Genomic DNA, 18,206 nt, shown 5'->3' with positions numbered 1-18,206 from the left:
CTTAAGATGAATGCACTAATTCTAAGTTGCTCAGGATAAGAGTGTCTGCTAAATGACTAAAATGTAATGTAAATGTAAGACTGTGCAATTTAGAGAGAAGGGAAAAGAAAATGGAGAGTTGAGTCTGCTCTGCAGTTACAGACAACTAGGTGCTGGTATAACATACAGTCATGGCCAAAAGTTTTGAGAATAACACAAATTTAAATTTTTAACAAAGTCCGCTGCCTCAGTTTGTATGATGTCAATTTGCATATACTCCAGAATGTTATGAAGAGTGATCAGATGAATTGCAAAGTTCCTCTCTGCCATGCAAATGAACTGAATCCCCCAAAAACATTTCTACTGCATTTCAGCCTTGCCACAAAAGGACCAGCTGATATCATGTCAGTGATTCTCTCGTTAACACAGGTGTGAGTGTTGACGAGGACAAGGCTGGCGATCACTCTGTCATGCTGATTGAGTTTGAATAACAGACTGGAAGCTTCAAAAGGAGGGTGGTGCTTGGAATCATTGTTCTTCCTCTGTCAAACATGGTTACCTGCAAGGAAACACGTGCCGTCATCATTGCTTTGCACAAAAAGGGCTTCACAAGCAAGGATATTGCTGCCAGTAAGACTGCACCTAAATCAACCACTTATCAGATCATCAAGAACTTCAAGGAGAGTAGTTAAATTGTTGTGAAGAAGGCTTCAGAGCGCCCAAGAAAGTCAAGCAAGCGCCAGGACCGTCTCCTAAAGTTGATTCAGCTGCGGGATCGGGGCACCACCAGTACAGAGCTTGCTCAGGATTGGCAGCAGGCAGGTGTGAGTGCATCTACACGCACAGTGAGGTGAAGACTTTTAGAGGATGGCCTGGTGTCAAGAAAGGCAGCAAAGAAGCCACTTCTCTCCAGGAAAAACATCAGGGACAGACTGATATTCTGCAAAAAGGTACAGGGATTGGACTGCTGAGGACTGGGGTAAAGTCATTTTCTCTGATAAATCCCCTTTCCGATTGTTTGGGGCATCCAGAAAAAAGCTTGTCCGGAGAAGACAAGGTGAGCGCTACCATCAGTCCTGTGTAATGCTAACAGTAAAGCATCCTGAGACCATTCATGTGTGGGGTTGCTTCTCAGCCAAGGGAGTGGGCTCACTCACAATTTTGCCTAAGAACACAGCCATGACTAAATAATGGTACCAACACATCCTCCGAGAGCAACTTCTCCCAACCACCCAGGAACAGTTTGCCATAAGGCAAAAGTGATAACTAACTCAATATTTTGTGTCCATGGCCAGGAAACTCCCCAGACCGTAATCCCATTGACAACTTGTGGTCAATCCTCAAGAGGCGGATGGACAAACAAAACCCCACAAATTCTAACAAACTCCAAGCATTGATTATGCAAGAATGGGCTGCCATCAGTCAGGATGTGGCCCAGAAGTTAATTGACAGCATGCCAGGGCGGATTGCAGAGATCTTGAAAAAGAAGGGTCAACACTGAAAATATTGACTCTTTGCATCAACTTCATGTAATTGTCAATAAAAGCCTTTGACACTTACGAAATGCTTGTAATTATACTTCAGTATTCCATAGTAACATCTGACAAAAATATCTAAAGACACGGAGGCAGCAGACTTTGTGAAAATTGATATTTGTGTCATTCTCAACTTTTGGCCATGACTGTACAGCATGTTGAGGCACTACCTGAGAGAAATGTATGTTTTGCACAAAAAAATGGACTGGGGGAAGAACTCTATTATCCTATCAATATCTCACCTCATACAAGTACGGTTGTATCTCCATTGCTGTCCCATTGTCGAGCTTCCTAGGGTTAGAGCAAAATATTTAAATTTATAGTGATAGAAAGTGGCTTTGGCAGTGGATACAGAGGAAGAGAAGGTAGAGAGGAGGGAGTGAAAGGATAATAGGTCTTCCAGAAGTTTAGTTTTCCTCCCATTTCGCTCAGCTGCCCACAGCCCTGTTCTGCAATGAGTCACTCAGCTACGGAGAAGGAGGGTAGGGATGACCCAGCCAGGAGGAAAATGGACAGTGCAAGTCATAGTATGCGGAAAGGGAGGAGAGTAGGGTCGAAGAGGCAGAATCAGGAGACAGGAGGGAGAAGGATTTAGCAGAAGGGAGAGCTGATGGAATAGAAGAGAAGAGAGTAGTGGGAGAGAGAGAGTGAAGATTGTGAAGGCGCATGACCATCTGGTTAGGGCCTGAGCGGCTAGGGAGGTTGAAGTCTCCAAGAAGGAAGAGTGGTGAGCCATCATCAGGAAATGAGCTTATCAAGGTGTCAAGCTCATTGAGGAGGTCTCTAAGGGCACCTGGTGGGCAATAGATGATAACAGTGTTAAGCTTGAGTGGACAAGTGAAAGCATGAAATTGAAATGAGGAAATGGACTGGTGAGAGAGGGATAAAAGATAAAATCTCCACTTCGGAGAAATGAGTAGCCCTGTGCCACTGGTGTGATGACCAGATGCTCTTGGACTATGAGAGAAAACATAGTCAGAAAACACAACTATCTGCAAGTTATGAGCAGTCAGCAGTTCACACACCAAGTAGACTACTGGGAAGACGGCAGCACTTAAAGTAGATGGCCCTAGCTAGCAAAAAGACAGTACTAGACAGATTAAGTCAAAAATTATAGAATGTCCTCTATAGAATGTCTCACACACACACACACACACACACACACACACACACACAAAGAGTTAGTTTACACTTCAAATCCAATTTTATTAGTCACATCCGCTGAATACAAGAGGTGTAGACCTTACAGTGAAGTGCTTACTTATGAGCCCCTAACCAATAGTGCAGTTTTAAAAAATACTTTCAGGGCACACTCATTGATTTGGGTCTACTTTTCGACATGCCTAGCTGACCACTGGTCAAGCTGAGTTGCCACTCTCAATCTTTCTCAATTGGAGGGATATTGGCTGTAATGATGTTACTTAGTGAGGATGTCTTTCTCTGTCCCCCTTTTCTCTCTCATCCTCACATGACATCATGCCTCTAATGTCTCCTGTTCTCTGTTAGTATAGACTGGGTTATCAATGTCTGCGCTGTTCGATTGGATAATCAGAACTGAAGTTTGTGATGATGCAATGCGATTGATGGAATTGCTGACCTGGTTTCATGGACTAGCCACTGACTTCCAATTGTTGTTAATGTGCATATTTAGATTGTCTTATGGTCTAACTGTACATTTAATGATGGTTTTTCAGGGCTGTGTGTGTGTGTGTGTGTGTGTTTGTGTAACTCTGGGACCAATGTGCCCATCATCTCCTTCACTTCTTCCAGATTTTCTCTCAGTCCTTCACAGCCTCTTATGCCATCTACAATGTGGCTAAAGGGTAGGTACAGTAGAGCCATGAATGCTAATGCATGGGCTGCACTGGGCATGTGCATTGCTGACGCAAGTGGGCCCTGGCCTCGACTGGCCAAGCACCACCAAATGTGTATTTCTTTCATCTGAATAAACTTCATCTGTTATGTCAGACATCCATTATTCTTATACAGTAATTGTCCTCTCTGGCTGGTCAACATCAATTCTAGGTTTACTATCAGAGATTCCTATCTGCTGGCCCACCAGTGAGGAAGGGCGCTCCTGTGTCTGTCGATTGAAGCTTGGGCCTTGGGTCTACAGTATGAGGAGCACTAATGCCAATTAAAGGAATTCAGAATGACCTGCTCTCCAACAAAATATGAAATGCCTGGGAATGTGTTGCCGCAATATGTCTGCCTGTTTTTAGGAGGATAAGAGTGTTGTTTCAATGGATTGAAAGAGGTCTTATTCCATTGCATGACTGACCTCCGTCTGTTTGGTTTTAGCATTTGCATCGTGTCTTTTTTACGACATCTCTCAAGTGCTTACAAACAAGCATGGACAAATCTTCTCTCTACATTTTTTTATCCACAAGTGGCTTTAGAGGCCCGTCGAATCCTAATGGAGGGACTGTGTCTGTGTGTGTGTCTCTGTGTGTCCTAGGGTTCTGTTGGAGCTTAACCCTCCAGCGGGGGAGAAGGCATTGATACAGTATGCAGCCTGGGGACTGCAGGGGAACCAGCTGGTAAGGCAGCTGCTCTCTTTTTTTTTTGTCTTTTTTTTTCGCCTTTATTTAACCAGGTAGGCTAGTTGAGAACAAGTTCTCATTTACAACTGCGACCTGGCCAAGATAAAGCATAGCAGTGTGAACAGACAACACAGAGTTACACATGGAGTAAACAATAAACAAGTCAATAACACAGTAGGAAAAAAAAAAAAATAGTCTATATATATAAAGGCATGAGGAGGTAGGCAAATAATTACAATTTAGCAGATTAACACTGGAGTGATAAATGATCAGATGGTCATGTGCAGGTAGATATACTGGTGTGCAAAAGAGCAGAAAAGTAAATAAATAAAAACATTATGGGGATGAGGTAGGTAAATTGGGTGGGCTATTTGCTGATGGACTATGTAAAGCTGCAGCATTCACTCATAGAGACACACACACACCTTTACTCACTCATCCTGCATTCCACCTCAATATCTGGTGGGCTAGAAATGCATTTGAGACCACAAATCTATAACGCCTTTATTCAGCGGTGGTTAATATTTGAGTTATAAGGATTTTTTTCTGTGATTTATTTCAGTGTTTGTTTCACAGTGTTTGTTTTAGATTAATATTTGATTATGTGTTTTGAATGTAAAGTGTTTTTCAGTGCAATGTTTGTGTTCAACTAACAATGCAAATCTTTCAGTGGAAAGTTGAGATGTATTGACTTGTGACTTAGCTGGCTGATGCGTTCCCACTTGGAGCCAATCAGACATTTGATTGGGCCAGCCAACACTGAGCACTGTGTGCCTTGCTTTGATAATGGATTAGTACTGTTTCTGTTGCTGCCAGGCCTATGTGTTTGAAGGCGATATCTATTACCAGACAGAAGTGACCAGTAAACCTCTCCGCCTCACAGCTACAGGCAGAGAGGGGCTGGTGATCAACGGGCTGAGTGACTGGATTTACGAGGGTAAGAGATACTCTAACCCTTCCTCTATCACGATGACATAGACACTGATTGGTTGGTTAAAAACTGTTTGCAAAATTGGATTTTCCATATTGAAAGCTGTTCCCTGAGATTAATGACATTGCAGATAGTATATGGCTTTGATACATGTTTTGCACTATTTGCAATGTGTAACAATTGGACTTCCATGAGTAACATGTGTATTTGAAATAGTTTTGACACATGATTGCTTTGTTCATCTGTAAAATTGTTTATAGAGGAAGTGCTCTTGACTTTCTCTGCCAACTGGTGGTCGAAAGATGGAGCTCGCTTGGCATACCTCACCATCAACAACTCTGCCACACCGCTAATGGAGATACCTCACTTCTTGGGCGGGGTCTATCCCTCCAATGTGTTCTTTCCTTACCCCAAGGTAAACGACACTGATCTCATATGATCAAATGTATGAATGCTCTGATTATGTTCTCTCAGCCTGTCATGTTATCTAACGAATCTAATACTCTGATCCTATATGTGTGTGTGTGTACAGGCTGGCTCCACCATCCCCACTGTCAGTCTGTTTGTGGTGAATCTCTATGGTCCAGCTCACACTCTAGAGATGATCCCTCCAGACTCTGTCAGGGCCAGGTACTATATCCAAAATTTCACCAACTGACATCGTCATTAATGTTTTTATCTGTTCTAATGGGAAATTTAAGATGAATAAAGTTAATGTTTATTTTTTATTTTTTTATTTTACCTTTATTTTACTAGGCAAGTCAGTTAAGAACAAATTCTCATTTTCTATGACGGCCTAGGAACTGCCTGTTCAGGGGCAGAACGACAGATTTGTACCTTGTCAGCTCGGGGATTCGAATTTGCAACATTTCGGTTACTAGTCCAGCGCTCTAACCACTAGGCTACCCTGCCGCCCCAATTAATATTGAGTTAAGTGATTAAAACAATGTATTATACTTTTCTGTTACGCCCTGACCTTAGAGAGCAGTTTTATTTCTCTATTTGGTTAGGTCGGGGTGTGATTTGGGGTGGGCAATCTGTTTGTTTCTATGTTTTGGCCGGGTATGGTTCTCAAACAGGGACAGCTGTCTATCGTTGTCTCTGATTGGGAATCATACTTAGGCAGCCTTTTTTCCTGTTGGTAGTTGTGGGTCGTTGTCTTCGTTTGTGCATGTAAAGCCTTACGGAGCTTCACGTTAGTTTTTGTTGTATTATTGTTTTGTTGGCGACATTTGCAAATTAAGAAAAATGTACGCTCACCACGCTTCACCTTGGTCCATTCCATACGACGATCGTGACATTTTCCTTTCTGTAATACACATGATTCTGTTTGTGCAAGGTTGATGGTCACTGGACTTGAATTCTAGATTTGAATCTTAGACTCCTATCTGCTGATGATATTGGCGCCAGTCTAAAAGGCTCTGCAGCATTTACAGTGATACGGCCTCTGCAAAAGTGTCACGATCGTCGTACGAACTGGAAATCTACTCAGACCAACGTGCAGCGTGATTTGGGTTCCTCATGTTTAATAAAGGAAACTCACAAAAAAACAGCAACCAAAACGTGAAGTCATGGAGTGCTCACAGGCAACTACACACAAACAAGATCCCACAAAAACCAGTGGGGAAATGGCTGCCTAAATATGATCCCCAATCAGAGACAACGATAAACAGCTGCCTCTGATTGGGAACCATACCAGGCCAACATAGAAATAAATGCACTAGATCACCCACCGTAGTCACACCCAACCTAACCAAAATAGAGAATAAAAATGCTCTCTATGGTCAGGGCATTCATGCTTCTTGAGTTTCCTGTAGCAGAGCAGCGCTGTTGTGAAGGAAGTTGTCAAGGAAGGGAGTTTGTGTTTATACAGGACCTCCTGAAACCACCTACTCTCAACCAATTATGTTAATGCAGCGCTTCAAGAAGTTATATAGAGCCCTCCGCATTGTTACAAAATTTGGGAGGCGCACAGCGATGCGGTACAGAGCTGGATTTGGCATCTGCATGCCCCCGGATGCTCCACAATTGCGTCACACCCTCCACACAGAGCCTCCGACCACATTTGTGGATCAAGCCTACATTGGCTTTAAAGGAGCCAGTTCAGAGGATACACTGGTTATTATTGTATTGTGTGAGACTGTGTGGTTCACTACCTTGTGTTATGTCTTTTGTTTTGTGTTTACAGAACATATGTGATTAGGATTTAATAAGGGCCTGCTCAGAGACGGCTCGTTATGTTTCTATGCTCCCATGCTGGAGGTTGTCTCCCTGTTGCAACTTGTATTAAACCAGATTCATTTTTGATTGCCTTTACCAATGACTGCTTTCCTATTTGTTTCACCTAGAAAATCCCCTTTACATTTGTGTTGTGCCATCCAAGAGACTTTCTCTTTCTGTCTGTTTCCCTAAATGTCTCCCTAGAGACCGCTACATCTCCATGGTGACATGGATCAGCAGTACTCAGTTGGTGGTACGTTGGTTGAACCGGGCCCAGAACCAATCAGAGCTCTGTGTGTGTGAGGCCACCACTGGGGCATGCTCAAAGGTGAGAGGTCAAAGGTTACTCCACAGTAATCCAATGGGTGGGTGTCCTGACCCTTCTCTCTGCCATTCATTAATTTTATAGCATTTCCATCCCATAAGCTATACACTGGGGTGTTTGGATTGATTTCCTTAAAGGAAAACTCCAACCCAATTTTTTTGGGGGGGGTATTTGTTTAATTAGTCAATTGTTGACATAGTCCCAAAATGTTTTGCTTGTCAGCACTCAACTTTTCAACATATGTCACTTTAAAAAAAATACAGAAATCATCCACGTATGATGCAAAACACAGCATCATATGATGCTAATTGCTTTCTGTATTTTGAAACTTGCATAGCTTGAACACTAGATTGCTGACAAGGAGAACATTTTGGGACTAAATCAACAATGGACTAATGAAACAAATACCAACCTTTTTCCTTTAAGATGTCATATTCTCTCCCTTCCATCTTAAATAAGGTCAATTATACTGCTTGTGATACATTTCCAATGATTCGCTGCAGCATTTATTTGCCACCTCTCTCCAGCCAGTCCTTATGGATTCATTATATAATATTAACTTTGGCTGTTTAATTATGCTGAAACGTTTTCTTTATTTCGTATCTCCATATCAAATCCACAGAAACACACAATGGTCATGGACTTAATGCAAAACCAACGACAGGTAGGCATTTCTCATTTCATAAAAGCTGCTACTAATTGAAACTGGTATACTGACCCAGTCTTATTGGCCTGTGATATTTCCTGGATTGGTATTGTTGACCATGCCTGTCTCATTTGTCCAACAGGAGGTGCCATTGTTTTCATCTGATGGCTCTTGGTTTTATTTGACGTTGCCAGCCAAGCAGGGTGCCCGGGGGGAGTTCCGCCACATTGCCAGTCTGCCAGCCCAGGTCAGTGTGAGGGCACTCAAACTTTTATACCCCTGTGTCATCCTCCAATGGTTTAATGCCAGACTGCTTGTTAAATCTTCAATAGGGTCAGGGTTTGCCTGGCTACCCAAACTCCTTGCTCTGCCACGCCCACTGACGTTTGTTTCTTCTCTACAATGAGTGTGGATATAAGTACCTCCCTAACAATTTCTAGAACACAAACATATTATATTTTTTACTTTTTACCCCATTATTTTCCAAATTTCGTGATATCCAATTGGTAGTTAGTCTAATCCCATCGCTGCAACTCGGGAGAGGCGAAGGTCGAGAGCCATGTATCCTCCGAAACACAACCCTGCCAAGCCGCACAACTTCTAGACACACCGCTTGCTTAACCCGGAAGCCACTGTCCAACTGGCGACTGTGTCAGCATGCATTCGCCCGGCACGCCACAGGAGTCTCTAGAGCGCGATGGGACAAGGACATGCCAGCCAGCCATACCCTTCCCTAACCTGGACTACGCTGGGCCAATTGTGCTCCGCCTCATGAGTCTCTCAGTCATGGCCGCATGCGACACAGCATGGGATCAAACCCGGATCTGTAGTGACGCCACTAGCACTTTGAAGCAGTGCCTTAGACTGCTGTGTCACTCTGAAGATATTCTAACCTTTCTGATTAGTCACAGGAACCGATGGGTTGGGCCAGAGCTAGAAACCATGTGGGCGTTTTGAAAATTCGTCATTAGATTTGGTACGTCTGATTAGTTTGTGGTCATGTCATTTTGACGTCACCACAAATGACTTCAACGATGGTAGTCTCAGACTGAAGTATGTAGCGAACATAGAGCAGTGGAAGAATTCAGTTTGATTCATCCGGCAAGGTCAGGGTGGCATAAAACAACATGTGATTATACAGATCTTAATGTCAGAGAGCTGAAGTCTTAGCAGTGATTATTTTAGGTATCTGTAACTGTTTCTGAATAGTTCTGTTTCCCTGACAATGTTCTTCTCTACATCTCCCTCTCTGTATCTGTCGGTTTCTCTCTTCACATCTTTTTTTTTGTGTTGTTTTAACCCCTTTTTCGTGGTATCCAATTGGTAGTTGCAGTCATCGCTGCAACTCCCGTACGGACTCGGGAGAGGCGAAGGTTGAGAGCCATGCATCCTCCGAAACACGACCCGCCATGCCGCGCTGCTTCTTGACACAATGCCCACTTAATTAACCCGGAAGCCAGCCACACCAATGTGTCGGAGGAAACACAGTGCACCTGGTGCATTGCACCCGGCCCGCCACAGGAGTCGCTAGAACGCGATTGGACAAGGACATCCCTGCCAGCCAAACCCTTCCCTAACCCAGACGATGCTGGGCCTATTGTGCGCTGCTCCATGGGTCTCCCGGTCGCGGCTGGCTGCAACAGAGCCTGGACTCGAACCAGGATCTCTAGTGGCACAGCTAGCACTGTGATGCAGTACCTTAGACCTCTGTACCACTCGGGACGCCTTTCACATCTTATTACATCTTTCTCTGGATGACTCTGCATTCCACTGGCAGTCTGTCTGTTTCTGTATTCACCCCCCTCTTTTTCTCTCTCATTCTATGTGACACAGCCTGCCATCCCCCCTGTCCCTCCTCGCTTTCTGACGTCCGGGAACTGGGATGTCACTGTGCTGTGTGCCCTGGATGAGGACAATAGGAAAATGTATGTGAGAGCCTCTGCATGTGATGCTATATAGAGAGCCTCTGCATGTGATGCTATATAGAGAGCCTCTGCATGTGATGCTATGTGGAGAGCAACTGTGTGTGTTGATATAATTAGCAGAAAGGTATTATTGCCTTTTAAAATAACTAGCCCTTGATCCTTAACTAAAAGAGGCAATGTAGTATTCACTTAAAAAATATCTGACTTTGCTCAGGGCAAGTCAGCTGATTACATGATTAGATGGTCATAGACTGAGCAGGGCAGAGACCCAAGTCCTTCATGCTTAGACAAATTGAGTTGTGTGTGTGCGGTGTGTGTGTGTGTGTGTGTGTGTGTGTGTGTGGCAGCATCATCATCATCACAGAGCATGATGGGAACCGGACGGATGCAGGCAGTCCCAATCGCCCATGTGGTGGCTGGCACGGCCGTTTGCCTCCAAGCAAGACACTCATATAGCACAGCTTTCATACTAATTTTGCTGATTCGACAATGGAGTCAAACTCAAATCACTGGAAAAGTTCTGTAATTCAGCCTTATCGACATTGTCTGAGAATCAACTAATCCCATGAATGTGTTGAGTGAAGTGTATAAATAAATCATAGATATCATAGTGTCCATATGGACTAACTAACATATACTATTTATACAGAAGTATGTGGACACCCTTTCAAATGAGTGGATTCAGTTCTTTCAGCCCCGCACAGTTGCTGACAGGTGTATAAACTCTAGCACACAGCCATGCGATCTCCATAGATAAACATTAGCAGTAGAATGGCCTTACTGAAGAGCTCAGTGACTTTCAACGTGGCACCGTCATAGGATGCTACCTTTCCAACAAGTCAATTTGTCAAATTTCTGCCCTGCTAGAGCTGCCCCGGTCAACTGTAAATGCTGTTATTGTGTAGATGTGTGAGCCACACAAGCTCACAGAACGGGACTACCGAGTGCTGAAGCGCGTAGTGCATAAAAATGGTCTGTCCTCGGTTGCAACACTCACTACCAAGTTCCAAACTGCCTCTGGAAGCAACGTCACCATAATAACTGTTCGTCGGGAGCTTCATGAAATGGGTTTCCGTGGCCGAGCAGCCGCACACAAGCCTAAGATCACTATGTGGAATTCCAAGCATCGGCTGGAGTGGTGTAAAGCTTGCCACCACTGGACTCTGGAACAGTGGAAAGGCGTTCTCTGGAGTGATTAATCACGCTTCACCATCTGGCAGTCCGACAGACAAATCTGGGTTTGGCGGATGCCAGGAGAATTCTACCTGCCCGAATGCATAGTGCTAACTGTAAAGTTTGGTGGAGGAGAAATCATTCTGAGGCTGTTTTTCATGGTTCTCTCTAGGACTCTTGGTTCTAGTGAAGATAAATCTCAACGCTACAGCATACAATGACATTCTTGACGATTCTGTACTTCCAACTTTGTGGCAACAGGTTGGGGAAGGCCCTTTCCGGTTTCAGCATGACAATGCCCCGATGCACAAAGCAAGGTCCATACAGAAATGGTTTGTTGAGATCGGTGCGGAATAACTTGACTGTGCCCTGACCTCAACCCCAAAGAACACCTTTGGGATGAATTGGGACGCCGTCTGCGAGCCAGGCCTAATCGCCCAACATCAGTGTCCGACCTCACTAATGCTCTTGTAGCTGAATGGAAGCAAGTTCCATCAGCAATGTTCCACCATCTAGTGGAAAGCCTTCCCAGAAGAGTGGAGGCTGTTATAGCAGCAAAGGGGGACCAACTCGATTGAATGTTTTCTATTGACTGCATCACTTTGTCCTCTCTGTTTGCAGCTACTTCCTCAGCACAGAAGAATCCAGACAGAGCAGACACCTGTACAGGTGAGGCCATCCTGTCAAAACTACTTTATCCAGAATTTCATCCTTCGTAGGCGTGCTTGACTTTGACTGATGAAGTTAAATTTTATTTTTTTATCTCCCAAATCAAAACATTTTAGTTCCTGAAACATACCTTTTTTTTTACTGAATGTAATTTCCAATTTTTAAGATGAAAATATTAGTTTATCAGCCAAAGAAACAAAACTATCTATTTCTAATTCAAGTCAAAGGAATGGTGGCTCAACAATTTTCTGGTTTCGTGAGAAGGTAGATGATCAGAGAAGTGAAGCGTGAGCTGAAGGGTTAAATTGTGCAGCAGCCGAAGCCGTTCCTCTCTAAGGGCGCTCCAGCCAGACCACCTAACATGTTAATCAGAGCTGACCAAGCCAACGCAGTGGATGGGATGGTGCTGTGCTAGAGGATGAGTCACTGGGACATAACGACAGCATCTCATGTGGCACCTTATTCCCTATATTGCCCTACAGTATATAGGGAATAGGGTGCCATTTGGGACACAGACATAAAAACTGATCCAAGACCTGTGATTAATGTGCTCAGTCCCCAGTCATTCGCCTTATGTTTTATATTGTGTTTTTTAATTTGTCTGCTTTTGGCCTCACCAGATGATAGAGTAGAGGGAGAGATTGGTGTCTGGTTTAAAGGTGATTTTCTGTGCATTCTTTTTTGGTACTTCCCTTGGAGAGAGAGAGTTACTGAGAGGCCGGAGATAGTGGTTTTATTTAAATAGTTGCCTTTTTTTCACCCTTGAAGAGTCCTATTTTTGTTTGAGAAGTCAGTCCTATTTGTGTTGAGAAGTCAGTCCTATTTGTGTTTTGAGAAGTCAGTCCTATTTGTGTTTGAGGAGTCAACTCAGTAATGTATTTTAGCATAGCTATCATTGTATTATTTGCTTAATTAAGGTGTAATTTACAAACTTAATGTATTGATTGGGACAGCCCAATAGTTTCAGACCCAAACCTTCCTCATCCACAATTCTTTAAGGTGTGTTTGGTCACTCTGTTGTCTTCCTCCCTTTCAGTGCGGACTTTGAAGGGATCTTCCAACGCCAGTGTCTGACCTGCAACCTTCTAGATGACTGTAGCTTTTTCAAAGCCGTGTTCAGCCCCAATCAGACATATTTCACACTTTATTGCCTAGGTAGGAGCTCTGTACACATGCACTCAAACGCAGGCATGCTCGCACACCACACGCACACACCCTACCGCTTGAATTAAAACAGCATTTTAACAATAATCAAACATGTATACTTTTTCTATCACTTTGGCCCATGTTTCCCTAGGCCCTGGAGTCCCCAAGGTGACAGTACACAACACGAAGGACCCCTCCAGTGAGTCTGGTTTGTCTGACTAATCTATTAAACACTCTGAATCTTAATCTTGAACCTTTTCCACTTTTTACCATCAGACACTTTCAACAATGGCCAGTAGAGGGCAACATGGGCAAACAAACATATATAATGTAGAGCAGTTTCAGACAGTTATTGGAATTCAGGACGGAGGTGGATAGCTGCATGACCGTGAATAGACTGTGTAAATGTATTTTGTTTGATCACCTTTAGGATACATAGTTCTGGAGGACAACACACCTCTCTCTGAGACCCTAGAAGGGAAGAGACTCCCAGAGACTGTCTTCAAGACCCTCGCAGCTGACAACCATGGTAAGTGTGTGAAACCACCCTGGGCCCACACACACAGAGCAGTCTAAAATTATAATTAGCATTCACTGACATAATTTTACATTCGCTTCAGTCACAAAACAGAGACTACCTTAGGTTCAAACAGTCACAAAACAGAGACTGCTTTGGGTTCAAACAGAGACTGCTTTGGGTTCAAACAGTCACAAAACAGAGACTGCTTTGGGTTCAAACAGTCACAAAACAGAGACTGCTTTGGGTTCAAACAGTCACAAAACAGAGACTGCTTTGGGTTCAAACAGTCACAAAACAGAGACTGCTTTGGGTTCAAACAGTCACAAAACAGAGACTGCTTTGGGTTCAAACAGTCACAAAACAGAGACTGCTTTGGGTTCAAACAGTCACAAAACAGAGACTGCTTTGGGTTCAAACAGTCACAAAACAGAGACTGCTTTGGGTTCAAACAGTCACAAAACAGAGACTGCTTTGGGTTCAAACAGTCACAAAACAGAGACTGCTTTGGGTTCAAACAGTCACAAAACAGAGACTGCTTTGGGTTCAAACAGTCACAAAACAGAGACTGCTTTGGGTTCAAACAGTCACAAAACAGACTGCTTTGGGTTCAAACAGTCACAAAACAGAGACTGCTTTGGGTTCAAACAGTCACAAAACAGAGACTGCTTTGGGTTCAAACAGTCACAAAACAGAGACTGCTTTGGGTTCAAACAGTCACAAAACAGAGGCTGCTTTGGGTTCAAACAGTCACAAAACAGAGACTGCTTTGGGTTCAAACAGTCACAAAACAGAGACTGCTTTGGGTTCAAACAGTCACAAAACAGAGGCTGCTTTGGGTTCAAACAGTCACAAAACAGACTGGTTCTGCTTGGCCAGGCATGTAAATAACAAGCCAAATATAGCAGCATATCCATAAAGAAAGTAATTGTTTCATTTAGTGATTAGGTCTCCATGGTAGCGAGAGCATGATTCATACTCTTCCTTTGGGAGGAGAACAATGTGTGTACAATGTATGTGTGCTTTGTGTGTGTGTGTGGGTGTCAACTGTAGGCCTACACATTCTCAATGAGCTACCGTTAACTCATTGTTTAAGTGTCACGCATAGGACTCAGGGGAGCTCATTTACTGGTGCTTTAGTTTGATGCCTACAGGTGTTTCAGGGGGAGAATACTGATGAGCTCTGGTTCAGTGTATATCACTGTATATCTTATCTGAGACTGAGTGTGGGCCCTCTGTTTGTTTTCCTTTTAGATCTACACCTGAAGCTGTCTCTGCCCCAGGGTTATGAAGCCCACCTTCTCCCTCTACTCATCATTGTGTAAGTTCTAAACACAGCTGATCAATCGTGTTATAACATGCTTATGCCATTGTATGAAGCCTCTTAATGTGAGCCTATATCAACGATTCACTTTTACAGTTTTACAGCCTGTTACATAACTTTTAACAGACATTGATTTCCCCATAGTTTACCAGCAGGCTAAACCACGGCTTAGTTGTTTAACCTTTGCCCTTTGCTCAGCTGATCCTGTTCCTCCTGTTGTCATGCAGAGACGGAGTTCCAGGCAGTCAGTCGGTGACGGAGGAGTTTACTATGGGATGGCCTGAGGTGCTCGCCAGCACACATGACATGGCGTTAGCCTGGGTGGATGGAAGAAGTGGGGTCGGCCGGGGGCAGAAGATCAGCAGTGTGGATCCCCGCAAGCTCAGCTCCCTCAGAGTCAAAGATCAACTAGGAGTCGTAGAGTTAGTTTTCTACAGTGTTATTATTGGCCATTACATTTTGTTGACATATTGTAGAAATTATCCATAAATAAATGTATGACCTATTTTGTTTTTTCTCCACAGGTGGTTGATGCAATTGCCTTACATTGACGATCAGCGGATTGCCCTGTATGGCAAGGTTACTATTATGTTTACTATGGCAACAATTAACCTATATTCTGGCCACGACCACGTGATCACATGAGTTTCAAAAGTATAATGTTGCAAAAGCATATATTATAAAGACTCTCTGTTTAATGGCACTTGTGTCTTTCCCTACAGGCATTTGGTGCTTATTTATCCCTCAAGATGCTAGCTGCGACTGATCAGCTGTTTAAATGTGCAGCCGCTATGGCTCCCATAACAGATTTCAAACTCTACAGTAAGTGAAGACTATACAATAGTGAAAAAACACACAAGAGCCTATGTTGAAAAGGAAACCATTAAAAGTAATCTATTTTGCTTTCATGTATAGGTGCTGCCTTCTCAGAGAGGTATCTAGGTCTCCCAGCAAAGGAGGAGTACACTTACCTGGTGAGGATCCTCATACCATGTGTGATCATGCATGGTAGGAAGTATAAGGCAATAGGTTATTGTAAGGGCTTTCTGTCTCTGTTTTGTCTCCTCAGACGGCATCTGTATTGGAAGATGTTCACAAGCTTAAAGGCGAGAATTTCCTCTTACTGCATGGGACTGCAGACGGTGAGATTTGGCTATGATTTTAACAGCTAAATTTGTCCACTTTTTTTATCAATATGCAAATCAACTGCTGAACTTATTAATAATAACTTGTATGTGTTTGTTTGTCTTATGTGTGTGTTTTTGGCTTTGGGTGACGCAGCACGGGTCCACTTCCAGCACAGTGCAGAGCTCCTGAGCCGCTTGGTGAAGGTGGAGGCCAACTACTCCCTGCAGCTGTACCCAGATGAGGGCCACATCCTGAAGGAGCGGCGCAGCATCCAGCATTCCCAACGGACCTTGGTGCACTACCTCCAGACCTGCCTGAGACACAACCCCCTCCTGGCCTCCATAGAGGAGCCAGATGAGGATGACTGAGTACTCCCACCTCTGGCACTGGAGAAACATACTGAGAAGTGACGACTACTCAGTCAGACTACTACTAAACACTAGTCTCTTCCCACAGCCACTGACTAGACACAAGACCACGGGAGTGTGGACCAAGAATATCAGATCATAGCCTACTGTTATCAGTTCACAGCAACTTTGGAAATATACAATTTCTTCCCACCATTGTTTGTACTGTTTGAATTGTGTTGTCCCTGATTGTTTACACTGTGTGGATCCATTATCCAAGAAGTGACCATGGCCAGGCCAAATGTTGATTCTTCTTAAAGTTTACAAAATCGCCTGAACATGCATGTCGTAATGGCTGCATGAAGCGGAGTGGTTTACAATGCATTCTTCTATGTTTCGTTATCCTGCATATCTTAACTTTGCTTAATTTATTACAGCTAAAATCAGCCTGCTACGCTGTTATGTAACACATATATGGTATGGACTTAGTGTCACTTTTAATGTGCCAAATACATGGTATGTTTACAAGTGTATTCACCATGCCAATTCAGAGATGTATCCGGACTTATAGACTGTATTTTCCATGCCTCTTGCATGATTATTTTCAACAGTTCCATGTTGTATTTGGTAACTTTGGATGGATATAATAAGAATGAACAAACCCAACAAAATATAATATGAAGCACATTTGTTAGAAGTTTATTTCAGTAGTTATGTTTTTGTTTTTTCTTAAATTAATTTCCTTTGACAGTCACGCATACTTTCTTCATGTGTGCTGCAAAAGTTTAACACCTCACTGAAAAGTATACATCTCCCCCAGCAACGTGGACTCCCAATCAAAGTTGTGGAACATCTATGGTGCACTGCATGTAGTCTGTTTGCAATTGAATAGCCAACTTTACATTTTTCCTTTTTTTTGTTTTACTAAATCCTTTACGATAAAGAATCAATTCCTTGTTTTACAGAAATATTGTTGTGTGTGTTCCATCACTGGCTGCTTTGGAGAGGAAAGGTGGAGCCTCGGCTAAAGTATCAGAATTGAAATAGTGAATGAATAACTGTCTGTTGTGTCAAGTATAATTTCTTGAACCGGTCTCGTTGGTACCAGGTATTTTTAACCTACCCAATAGATTTGGCAAGAATTGGATAAGTGCAATATGTCCAGTGGTGGAAAAAGTACCCAAATCTCATACTTGAGTAAAAGTATAGATACCTTAATAGAAAGTTACTAAAGTGAAAGTCAATCAATCAATCAAATAAAGCCCTTTTTACATCAGCCGATGTCACAAAGTACTATACAGAAACCCAGCCTAAAACCCCAAACAATGTAGATGCATAAGCACGGTGGCTAGGAAAAACTTCCTAGAAAGGCAAGAACCTAGGAAGAAACCAGGACCTGAGTGGTGGGCCAGTCCTCTTCTGGCTGTGCTGGGTGGAGATTATAACAGTACATGGCCAAGAAGTTCAAAGATGACCACCAGGGTCAAATAATATTAATCACAGTGGTTGTAGAGGGTGCAACAGGTCAGCACCTCAGGAGTAAATGTCAGTTGGCTTTTCATAGCCAAGCATTCAGAGTTAGAGATAGCAGGTCCGGGACAAGGTAGCACGTCCGGTGAACAGGTCAGGGTTCCATCGCCGCAGGCAAAACAGTTGAAACTGGAGCAGCAGCACAACTAGGTAGGCTGGGGACAGCAAGGAATCATCAGGCCAGGTTGTCCTGAGGCATGGTCCCAGGGCTCAGGTCCTCCGGGAGTGAGAGAGAATTAGAGGGAGCATACTTAAATTCACACAGGAC

At 43.4% G+C, this 18,206-nt stretch overlaps 1 protein-coding gene across 2 annotated transcripts in view; it reads left to right on the top strand.

Moving 5' to 3' along the window:
- The window catches only part of LOC112215220 (inactive dipeptidyl peptidase 10-like), a 32,411-nt gene extending 14,940 nt beyond the window's left edge, over nucleotides 1–17,471 (top strand). Inside the window, exons 6-25 of one of the 2 annotated variants that reach the window (XM_042299554.1) lie at nucleotides 3,285–3,337; nucleotides 3,973–4,054; nucleotides 4,874–4,994; nucleotides 5,249–5,403; nucleotides 5,521–5,618; nucleotides 7,413–7,536; nucleotides 8,156–8,197; nucleotides 8,322–8,426; nucleotides 10,013–10,104; nucleotides 11,899–11,946; nucleotides 12,983–13,101; nucleotides 13,244–13,291; nucleotides 13,523–13,621; nucleotides 14,864–14,930; nucleotides 15,161–15,355; nucleotides 15,458–15,512; nucleotides 15,656–15,755; nucleotides 15,849–15,907; nucleotides 16,003–16,075; nucleotides 16,215–17,471. In XM_042299554.1, the coding sequence (XP_042155488.1) occupies nucleotides 3,285–3,337; nucleotides 3,973–4,054; nucleotides 4,874–4,994; nucleotides 5,249–5,403; nucleotides 5,521–5,618; nucleotides 7,413–7,536; nucleotides 8,156–8,197; nucleotides 8,322–8,426; nucleotides 10,013–10,104; nucleotides 11,899–11,946; nucleotides 12,983–13,101; nucleotides 13,244–13,291; nucleotides 13,523–13,621; nucleotides 14,864–14,930; nucleotides 15,161–15,355; nucleotides 15,458–15,512; nucleotides 15,656–15,755; nucleotides 15,849–15,907; nucleotides 16,003–16,075; nucleotides 16,215–16,429 (1,950 nt within the window). In that variant the 3' untranslated portion in view covers nucleotides 16,430–17,471. The remainder of the gene's footprint in view (nucleotides 1–3,284; nucleotides 3,338–3,972; nucleotides 4,055–4,873; nucleotides 4,995–5,248; nucleotides 5,404–5,520; nucleotides 5,619–7,412; nucleotides 7,537–8,155; nucleotides 8,198–8,321; nucleotides 8,427–10,012; nucleotides 10,105–11,898; nucleotides 11,947–12,982; nucleotides 13,102–13,243; nucleotides 13,292–13,522; nucleotides 13,622–14,863; nucleotides 14,931–15,160; nucleotides 15,356–15,457; nucleotides 15,513–15,655; nucleotides 15,756–15,848; nucleotides 15,908–16,002; nucleotides 16,076–16,214) is intronic. The other variant, XM_042299555.1, reaches the window with a different exon arrangement.
- Nucleotides 17,472–18,206: the final 735 nt, after the last annotated feature.

Source organism: Oncorhynchus tshawytscha, linkage group LG16 (assembly GCF_018296145.1).
Source record: "Oncorhynchus tshawytscha isolate Ot180627B linkage group LG16, Otsh_v2.0, whole genome shotgun sequence".
In the NCBI taxonomy this organism is placed as follows: domain Eukaryota; kingdom Metazoa; phylum Chordata; class Actinopteri; order Salmoniformes; family Salmonidae; genus Oncorhynchus; species Oncorhynchus tshawytscha.
Note: the sequence above shows the minus strand (reverse complement) of the source record. Positions and strands in the feature narration are given on the sequence as shown.